General features: G+C 50.4%; 1 protein-coding gene across 1 annotated transcript; it reads right to left on the bottom strand.

The window, feature by feature from the left end:
* Positions 1-4,045: 4,045 nt before the first annotated feature.
* LOC122376489 (zinc finger protein 436-like) lies at positions 4,046-5,349 on the bottom strand. Its single transcript, XM_043356375.1, has one exon. It carries the CDS (start codon positions 5,014-5,016, stop codon positions 4,300-4,302), a length of 717 nt encoding a protein of 238 aa, XP_043212310.1. The 5' UTR covers positions 5,017-5,349; the 3' UTR covers positions 4,046-4,299.
* Positions 5,350-11,079: the final 5,730 nt, after the last annotated feature.

Raw genomic sequence — 11,079 nt, 5'->3', positions numbered from 1 at the left:
GTCCCCGGCAGGCACGTGGTGCCCCTGACAGGCCTGAGGCGCCCCTGCAAGGCCGGTGGTGCCCCTGGCAGGCCTGTGGTGTCCATGGCAGGCCTGTGGTGCCCTTGCTAGGCCTCTGGTGCCCCTGACAGGCTTGTAATGCCCCTGGAAGGACTGTGGTGCCCCTGGGCCCTGACAAGCCTGAGGTGCCCCTGACAGGCCAGTGGTGCCCTTGCTCGGCCTGTGGTGCCCCTGGCAGGCCTCTGGTGCCCCTGACAGGCTTGCGGTGCCCTTGGAAGGACTGTGGTGTCCCTGGGCCCTGACAAGCCTTAGGTGCCCCTGACAGGTCCGTGGTGCCCTTGTTAGGCCTGTGGTGCCCCTGGCAGGCCTCTGGTGCCCTTGCTAGGCCGCTGGTGCCCCTGGCAGGCCTCTGGTGCCCCTGGCAGGCCTCTGGTGCTCTTGCTAGGCCGCTGGTACCCCTGCGCCCGGAGAGGACTGGTGCCCCTGAAAAGTCTGAAGTGCCCCTCGGCAGGCCCGTGGTGCCCCTGACAGGCCCAAGGTGCCCCTGCGAGGCCGGTGGTGCCCCTGGCAGACCTCTGGTGCCCCTGGCAGGTCTGTGGTGCCCCTGGCAGGTCTGTGTATGTATGTATGTATTACAATTGCAGGGCAATCCACAATGCATCGTGGCTATTACAGCCCCAAGTCATAAGCTCATGGATAAAAGCATGCAGGTCAGAATCGTCACATTCATAAGCCGACAAACACCACACATCACACATCACACAGCTAAACGCGCTCGCGCACCCGGCGCCATCAGCTGAGCCCGCACAGCTCGAGCGAAACACCGGTGGGACATCTCTGCGACACCGGCGGGCAGCGAGTTATATAGGGACGGCGCGCGGTACGCAAACCGGCGCCTCCCGGCCTCTGTCCTCGGCCGGGGTAGGCGGAAGAGGCCGTCCTGCCTGGTCGTTCTCTGGCGCACATCGCGGCAGCGAGTAAACGCGTCAGCCAGTGACTCAGGCTCGCCCCACCGCAGCACCTTGTACGCGAGAGTCAGCGTCTGCGCCTCCATCATCTGCCGTGGCATCATCCAGCGCAGCTGCTCCCGCAGATCGGACACATGATCGAATTTACGTTTGCCGAAAATCACTCTCACCGCAAAGTTAAGTATCTTGAGGAGCCTGTCTAAGTTTTTTTGCGTGCCGTTTCCGTATACCGAGAGACAGTATCCGATCCGCGAGAGCACCAGCGCCGTCACCAACACCTTGATGACGCCATCGGGAAGGTAGTGTCGACAGTGGGATAGGCCGATCAGTACACCCATGCACTGACGGCTCAGCTCGGACACATGCGATTCCCAGGACAGAGCACTGTCGAAGACGACACCCAGGTTTCTCACCTCCGCTTGTGGTTTCAAGACTACGTTGCAAAAATTTACCTCAATGTCCGGAAGTGATCGGAGATTCTGACGACTGCCAAAGACGGCGAGCTGGGTTTTGTTAGCGTTGACCTTGAGAGCATGAGAGATAAACCAGCGACTGAGTGATTCTAAGGAGCGTTCCATGCGCGAGGTGAGTCCCCTGAGGTCGTCCTTCGGGCCGCTCACCAACACCTGGGTGTCGTCGGCGTACTGGTACACGAGTGCTCCCTCAGCGTGTAATGACAAGTCATTAGAGAAGACGGTAAACAGGAGCGGACCCAGTACAGAACCTTGGAAGACACCCATGTTGTTGGCGAGCGGCCGAGACAGCACCCTGCATCCGGACCCATCGTTCAGGGACACGCTCTGTGTGTGTCCCTGAAGATAGGCGGCGAACCAGGAGATTTCAATGCCGTACTGACTGAGTTTTTGGAGAAGAATTTCATGATCGATAACGTCAAAACATTTACTCAAATCGATAAGGCATAGCATTGAAATCTCCCCCCTATCGGTGGCGGATAGGATCTGGTCGGATACGGACAGGAGTGCGGTTTCCGTGGAATGGTGCGGCCGAAAGCCATGCTGGCTGGATGAGAGGAGATGGTTGGCAGAGAGGTACCGGTAGAGCTGCCGGTGGACGGTGCGCTCGACAATTTTGGTGATAACTGGGACAAGGGAAATTGGGCGAAAGTTGGAAGGGTCAGACTGGTCACCGGATTTGTAAATGGGGCTGACTAGGGAGTGTTTCCAGGGGGCAGGGATGTCGGAACGGGTGAGGCAGGAATTGACGATGTGTAGGATGGGATCACCGATAGCTGGGAAACCGATCTTCAGCATGCGGATACAGATACCATCGGCGCCGCTGGCCGCCGAGCTCCGCATGCTGAAGATCGTGTGTCCGAGCATCTCCCGAGTCACGGGAGAGAGGGTGAACGAACAGGCCCCAACACGGGGCAGACGCGCGTCAGTGACAGGTCCCGCCCCCTCCGTCCGCGCCCCAATCTCCGCGGCCACCCGCGGGCCAACCGAAACAAAGAACTCGTTCAGCTCGTCCGCGGTGGCGTCAGGCCGAACACAACCCCCTTCCCTCTTACCCGCCACCACAGACTTGATACAGCGCCACACTCTGGCCGGACCGCGCTCGCCGATCTCCCGCTGTATATCACTGCGCCTGTCACTCCGCACCGCGGAGCGGACGGCTCGGTTCAGCTCCCTATACTCGGCGGAGTCACGGCCGGAGCGCGCCAGCGCTGCCCGGCGGCGGGCCATGAGGTCACGCGTGGCCGGCGAGACCGGGGGCGCGGTGGGGTTTCGGATTGTCAGTCTTTTCAATGGTGCGTGTGCGTCAACAATCGGTAAAAAGCGAGTTGTAAAGGCGTCCCACTGCTCACCCACCGTCGGCGCCGCGAACACAGCCCCCCAATCTACAGAGCACAGAGGTCTGTGGCGCCCCTGGCAGACCTGTGTTGACTGGTGCCCCTGCTAGGTCGCTGGTGCCCCTCACAGACCTGTGGTGCCCCTGGGCCTTGACAAGCCTGAGATGCCTGGCTATGACAGGCTCGTGGTGCCCCTGACCTGATAGACCAGTGGTGCCCTTGCTAGGCCTGTAGTGCCCCTGGCAGGCCTCTGGTGCCCCTGCTACCCCTGCGCCCGGAGAGGACTATGGTGCCCCTGAAAAGCCTGAAGTGCCTCTCGACAGGCCCGTGGTGCCCCTGGGCCCTGACAGGCCCAAGTTACCCATGCGAGATCGGTGGTGCTCCTGGCAGGCCTCTGGTGCCCCTGGCAGGTCTGTGGTGCCCCTGGAAGGCCTGTGTTGACTGGTGCCCCTGCTAGGCCGCTGGTGCCCCTCACAGGCCTGCGGTGCCCCTGGAAGGACTGTGGTGCCCCTGCCCCTAGGGGTGCTCATGGGCCCAACAGGCCCGTTGTGCCCCTGACAGGCCTGTCGTGTATACTTGCTAGACCTGTGGTGCCCCTGCTTCCTGGCAGGCCTGTGGTGCCCCTGGCGGGCCTGTGGCGCCCCTACAAGGCCGTAGTTGCCCTGACAGGTTTGTGGTGTCCCTGGAAGGACTTTGGTGCCCCTGACAAGCCTGAAGTGTCAAGGACAGACCCTTTAGACGCCAGGGTCAAGTTCGTCGGACTGACAACGATTTGCTTGCCTGATAACGTTCCTGGTAAGTACTCACTACTCAGCGTCCACAACATATATACACATAGCACATTCATATATACTTGCTTACAATTGGTAAATGTGGTTGTGGCTAAGAGTTAAGATACTGACTGAAAATAAAAAATAAAAAGAAAAAAACTGAAAATGGGGGCCCCACCAAAATGAAGTGGACGAAATCCGTTGAGTTTTTAATTTTGGGTATAGGTAGGGGCACCACCTCGATTCATGACCCTCCCCTTGGAGTTTTCCTGGATCCGCCCCTGAGGTTTACCCGAGTCCTTCCATGCAAAGAAATTGGATCTAGCTTAAAAACTGAGCTCTTGGGAGCGATTGCCGTGGTTCAATGTTTTGCGTTGAAATCGGCCGAACATGACGCCACTCTGACGTCATTTCCGGCCAACCCATGGTAACTACGAAGGTCACATTTTGACACAAGGTGCCAAATTGATGCAGCCGAAGGTACTGTAAGTTTGGCGTCGATACGTCAAGCAATTTGGAAGTTTTTGCAGAAAAACGGGAGGGGGCTATGTATAGCCCCCAAGTGGGACGCGAGTTAAGGTGGCTAGTTTAAAACACAACCACTGAATCACACTGGATAAGAACAAACAAACCAGATATGACACTGGTAGCCACGAAGCTCACAAACGAGAGTCACAGCTATAACACCAATAACTAACGTACAACGGCGGCCGGCCATGCACTTGTCAACACGTTGCAGCATTGCATTTCGCTAATGGGTCCGCATGTGGTTGTTGAGATTTCCCCGTTCAGCGAACCGGGCCTGACACCGGGAGCAACTGTACGGCCGCTCCCCCGTGTGTGTACGCGTATGTTTGTTGAGGCTTGACCGTTGAGAGAACCGTGCCGGGCAGATGGTGCAGCCGAAAGGCCTCTCCCCAGTGTGGATCCGCACGTGTTCAGTGAGGTGTGCCCGTTGAGCGAACCGGGACTGGCAGTGTGAGCAGCCGTACGGCCGCTCCCCCGTGTGGGAACGCATGTGTTTGATGAGATTTCCCCGTTCAGCGAACCGGGCCTCGCAGTGTGAGCAGCCGTACGGCCGCTCCCCCGTGTGGGTCCGCATGTGTGTAGTGAGGTGTGCCCGTTGAGCGAACCGGGCCTGGCAGTGTGAGCAGCCGTACGGCCGCTCCCCCGTGTGGGTACGCATGTGTTTGATGAGATTTCCCCGTTCAGTGAACCGGGCCCTGCAGATAGAGCAGCGGTACGGCCGTTCCCCAGCGTGAGTCCTTTGGTGGTGTTTCATGTTTGTGGACCTGTCGGTCGAGTATTGACACTGCTCGCACTTGAATCTCCCGTTCTTCCTGATGCAACTGTGACTTTTCTTCACGTGTTCGTCCAGATGTTGTTGTCCCAGACATCGGAAGCAGCAGTGGGGACACTGGACCGAGCCACTGATACCTGAAGAATACACAGAAAGAAGAAAGACCATTAACCAAGTTCCGTGACAAAGCAGGTAGCACACACACCGGAACAATACCGACGCCCAGAGAAGACCCACACGGCTGGTCGCGTTTCCAGGTCACCTTGGTGGTCGCCGTGGGCGGTGAGCGGCTATGTTGACGAGAAAAGCCATCAGCGCCCATGAGTTGATCCGTTTATCGTTCGAAATACAGCCTTCAGAAAGAGAACGTTGAGCTCTTAAGGAATGCAAAGCTCCCTTGACATTTACCAACTCGCACTAAGATAGGACTTAGAGCCAACTTATCTATGAAAAAGGCCTGTTTACCAACGCCAAGGAATATATTTTTTAAAATGTTAGCCACCAAGAGCCGATAAAACCCAATCAGTTATTTATCTGAGCAATGTCTGTTTGGTTGGAGTAGATGCCTACACTTCTCGTAGTTTATACCACGAACTAGGTCAAAGGGGCCCTCCCACCTTTAAAAAGCTAATGAATGGCATGAAGGTGATGTCGCTCGGTTCAGAAAGAGCAAAAACGAATATTTACCAACGTTCACCGAAAAAAAATATTCACCGGTTTTCAAGCTATTAGACTTTTACATTTGTTTACTTTTCGGGATCTCCGCTGTTCCTAGCGACTTTATTTGAAAGTGCGTCACTTATTGCGGGCAAAAGCAGTATACACCACCGCGTGCTACCAAACGTTTTAGTAAAAGATTTAAAATCGTTTGATTTTCGCTGACGTCACACATTCAGAGGGGGCATTCTAACGCATTTGCCCCTTTGAATCCAAAGTGCTGCAACTTTGAAATAATATATTTTCGATTTGAGGCATTTATCGATGTTGTGAATGCTTGAACCAGTAGGTAAGTGCAGGCCAGGGACCCCATTTTGGCTATCTCAACTCAAAACTAATGTTAAGGTGGGATGGTCACTTGAAATACCTACATACATACATGATGGAAAGGGTAGTAGCGATCATTTTCGTTATTACCTAATACGCGTTCATTCGGCCATGGCAATATTTGAACTTGAAAATGTACATAAACAAAACACTGCGGCACAGTAGTGGGTAGGTATTGATCCATACACATATGTCCAGAGAAAACTCAGTAGGTACATTTTTCTATCTAGCAATACTACTTTTATTTCACCCATTAGCGGCACGTAATCCGCCGAAGGCGGCAAGACCAGAAACATCCAGTCACGCCTATAAACAAACAGCACATATCTAATAAGGGCTTCGTTTATACAGGATGAATAGAGACCTGTAGCATCTGGACGACATGCCGACATATACGTTTGACATACGCTACTTTAACATACGACATACGCTACTTGTCAACAAAAGTGCGCAGATAATACGAAATACTGCGAATACGAGAGGGAGCCGAAGCCAAAAAAGAAGCATTATCTCAAAATTACCGGATATTCCTCACACAAATTGTAGTGTTAACCCGCGCCCTGATGGGGGGCCATTTTGCCCCCCTGTGGTTTTTCTTAACCTTCCAGGCGGTGGGGGGGTCATTTTTTTGCCCCCCTTTAGTTTTTTCAATATATCTCGAGAACCGCTGCGCCGATCGTCACCAAACTTTCAGTACCTCCCGCGAGCAGCTAGCGCACATGGTGACCAATTTTTTTTTTCCAAAGGTGATGATAGGTTGCCCGCTAATGACGTCAGAGTGACGTCATTTTTGTCATTTTCGACCCAAAAAAGGTTTCGTAAAAGACATAAAAGGTGTAGAATCAAAAGCGCTACAAAACTGCTATTTCGGTTTTTCGATTTTTTTTTATTTTGACCCCCAAAAATAAAAAAATGATTTTTTGAATAAAATAGCCAAAAAATCCAAAAAGTTTTTTGACTTTCGAAAAAAACGGAATATATGTGATAGTCCCTACCATTTTCTATCTACATACCAAATTTGAGATCGATACTTCTTTTTTTGGCCAAGTTATAGCGAAAAAACTGTTCAAAATTGATGACGTCAAATTTTCAAACTCAATTTTTAGCAATTCTAGACCTCGTAGCGCAAAACAAAGACCACCATTAGACTCCCCGTGACGAGCTAATTTGACCTGACCTTGACCAAAACGTGACCTAAGCTGGCCCAAAAGTCTGCCTGACCCATATAATCGCATTTGTCATGTAAAATGGACCATAAAACATGTATCACAAGACACTTTCATATTGTGACCCCCCAGTGACCTGACCTCTGTGACCTGACCTGGTATCAGTGACCTCAAATAGCAAAATATGTGTTGGAAGAACATTTTCCCATCGATGATTTTCAATTAAATGCATTTTACTCGATTTTACAACGCATTTCTTGAAATGCCTGTAAACGGTGAAAATTCGACCTTTGACCTGACCTGTGATGTCATCGGTTTGACCGAGGTCAATGAAATTGGGTCACAAGGTAGTTCCCCGTTGGGGCTATCCAACGCTGTTTACCGCTTGTCGCTATGTTGCGTGGTTCTCGAGATCTTAGGGGGGGGGGGGCAAAATGCCCCCCCCCCATCAGACCGCGTTGCTCGGCAGACCCCATCAGGGCGCGGGTTAACAAACAGCAGCGACAGTCCTTACCTCCTATGTTAACCCGCGCGGGGCTGGGGGGGTAAATTTTACCCCCCTCGCGAATTTTTGCAATATCTCAAAAACGGCGGCGCGCAGCGCCGCCAAACTTTCAGTACCTTTTCTTACATCAATTTGACACGTTCCCTGAAAATTTGAGCGAAATCCGTCGGAAATTTTTTGAGAAATTGACGTTTTAGTGACGTCATGTTCGCCATTTTCGCCTCAAAAACGGCAAAAGTTCAAACGCCGCTAACATCTTCATTTTTAAAGGAATCAAGACGTAACAAAAAAGGATATACGTAATTTTACTTTGTCTATCAAATGGCTATCTCGGTTTTTTCAAAAAACTGACTTTTTTGGGAAAATAGCTATAAAATCCAAAATTTTGAGTGTATCGAAAAAACCAGAATATATGTCAGAGAAGTGGTCTATGTGCACCTACATACCAAGTTTTAGAAGAATCGGTTCAAAAATGTGGGAGTTATTCAAAATTGTATGACGTCACGACACACAAAATTTTTGAAAAATGACTTTTTTGGAAGTTCTAGAGCTCGTACGGAAACAAAAGTAGCACCATTCGATTCGCCGTGAAAAACTGCATCAGATAGACACCTTTTTAGGCCTTAACAACCAACTTCAAAATTTGACCTCACTTGACCTGACCTTGACCTGACCTCGACCTGAAATTTATCCAGAGGTGGTCCATATCACTTATTGAGTGTGCCTATTGAATTCTATGAGTAAAATGACCCATAAAACATGTGTCGCACATGCCCTTTTCTATATTTTGTTTTTGGTGACCTGACCTGACCTGACCTGACCTTGACCTTGACCTCTGAATGATATTGTATGCAACGAATATTGTCTTGGTAGCCTAAGAACACGTTTTGGGCGATCAGTCTCAGTCCATGACTCCATTCTTCGGCAACTACGGTGCAAGGCCGATACTGTAGGAACTTGCAATTTGTACCCTTGACCTGACCTTGACCTTGACCTCAAACTTAAAATTAAGTACATGTTTTTAGTTGTTCGTGATGAGATCTTTCGATTGGCGTTTGAATTTTCCAAATCGGATCATTAGTTCGGGAGATAACAGGGGGGGGGGGGGGGGGGTAAAACTTACCCCCCCCCCCCAGCCCCGCGCGTTCGGCTGGAGACCCCAGCCCCACGCGGGTTAACCCGCGCACCACTGGGGTCTGCGTATAACACGCCCTACTGGGGGGTGGGGGGAGGGCTCTCCATAGCCCCCTCCAAACTCCGAAACTACTGGGCCGATCGTCAAAATTCAAACGGCGTCTGATAGCCCCGGAAAAAAAACTGTCGAAAGAACCTAATTTAATTGACCTCGAAGTCACTGATGACGTCACAGGTCAGGTCAAAGTAAAAAATTATTAGCATTTTTGCTTCTTCACATTTTGGGCTCTGGCCGCCGCCTTACAAGTCATATCAGGCTCATTTTTGGTTTACACACTCGTGAACACTGAACAGATGCTCTAGATATCCTGAGGGTACCAAACTTGTACTTTGATTTTCAGGTCAGGGTCAGGTCATCACAGGTCACGGAAATATTTTATCATGCGTCGGTCACGTGACACATGTTTTATGGTCCATTTAGGCCATAGATTTCGAATTTGATGTCGTCTGTGTTATTCGAGGTCATTTTGAGTCGAATTTAGCTTAGGTCAGGTCACTTTCAGGTCAAAAAGGTCAAATTTTGAAGTTAAAATTTTTCAACAAAAAAAGGTGTGTATTGGATGCAGTTTGAGCTCAGGAACACGATGGTGCTATTTATATTGGTGCACGATGTCAAATACGTACTGAAAAATTGATTTGAAAAAATAATATTTGAGAATTTTTTTGCAATAATGCGTATAACTTGGCCATTTTTGAACATAATTAGCTAAAACTTGCTAGAGCTAGTCAAAAGAATGCGTTCTATCACATATGTTCCGTTTTTTTTTTTTTTTTTTGCTTCGAAAAATCGAAAACTATAGAAACAAAAATTTAGAATTTCATATAAAATTTTCGGAATTTTCAAAATTTTGAAAATCCGAGATAGCAGTTTGATAGCGCAGTCTATTCTGAGTCCTTTCATGCAAATAAATTGGATCTAGCTTAAAAACTGAGCTCTTGGGAGCGATTGCCGTGGTTCAATGTTTTGCGTCGAAATCGGCCGAACATGACGTCACTCTGACGTCCTTTCCGGCCGACCTATAGTAGCTACGAAGTTCATTTTTCGACACAAGGTGTCAAATTGATGCAGCCGAAACTACTGAAAGTTTGGCGTCGATACGTCAAGCGGTTTGGAAGTTATTGCAGAAAAACGGGAGGAGAGCTATGTATAGCCCCGGCCCCCTCCCCCCCCCCCAGTGGGGCGCGGGTTAAGGCGGCTAGTGCAAAACACAACCACTGAATCACACTGGATAAGAACAAACAAACCAGATATGACACTGGTAGCTACGAAGCTCACAAACGAGAATCACAGCTATAACACCAATAACTAACGTACAACGGCAGCCGGTCATGCACTTGTCGGCATATTTCACCATTGCATTTCGCCAATCAAGCCATTTACCGCATCAGTCAAACCTGTGTAATTCTCAAAACTGTGTACCAGTTAAAATCGAGTTTTACGTCAAACTGCTGAAACGTTAGACAGAAGTGGCAGCAGTGCGGTTGCACTTCGCATGGGTACGCATGTGTTTGGTAAGGTGTGACCGGTTAGTGAACCGGGCCTGGCAGTGTGAGCAGCCGTACGGCCGCTCCCCAGTGTGAGTCAGCAATAGCATGTGCGTATTGAGGTGTGACTGTTGAGCGAACCGTGCCGTGCAGATGGAGCAGCCGTACGGCCGCTCCCCCGTGTGAGTACGCATGTGTAAGGTGAGACTTGCCCCTTGAGTGAACCGTGCCTTGCAGATGGAGCAGCCGTACGGCCGCTCCCCAGTGTGGGTCCGCATGTGTGCCTTGAGGTGTCCCCGTTCAGCGAACCGTACCGTGCAGATGGAGCAGTCGTATGACCGCTTCCTTGTATGGGTACTAGTGATGTCAATTACAGAAAATCAGGATACCGATACCAAACCAAATGGTAAATACCAACCAAAACCATAGGAAAATACCGAAACTAAACCAACTTGGGAATAGCAGGAAATTGACATTATGTTCAGGAAGTCGGCCTATGGCTTTATTAAACGCATCGAAAAGTCGGAAAACTGTATAATTGCTCAAATTGTCGGTAGTGATTTGTATACATATTCCCCCTACAAAAGGATGTGGGACCGTCAGCTGTCATCTCAGTGACAAGTGATCCTTGCTCATGTACGAGCCAACCATGTTATTGGACTTCGAGTCTGTTAATACAATTCTCTCTCTCTCTCTCTCTCTCTCTCTCTCTCTCTCTCGCTCTCTCTCTCTCTCTCTCTCTCTCTCTCTCCTCTCTCTCTCTCTCTCTCTCTCTCTCTCTCTCTCTCTCATCTCTCTCTCTCTCTCTCTCTCTCTCTCTCCTCTCTCTCTCTCCTC

Source organism: Amphibalanus amphitrite, unplaced genomic scaffold, assembly GCF_019059575.1.
Source record: "Amphibalanus amphitrite isolate SeventyFive unplaced genomic scaffold, NRLGWU_Aamphi_draft 002164F_arrow, whole genome shotgun sequence".
NCBI classification, from domain to species: domain Eukaryota; kingdom Metazoa; phylum Arthropoda; class Thecostraca; order Balanomorpha; family Balanidae; genus Amphibalanus; species Amphibalanus amphitrite.
This window is presented reverse-complemented; position numbering and strand designations above follow the sequence as displayed.

Coding starts and splice junctions, on each gene's coding strand:
- LOC122376489 (XM_043356375.1), bottom strand. CDS start 5,016: ATGGTCTTTCTTCTTTCTGTGTATTCTTCAGGTATCAGTGGCTCGGTC.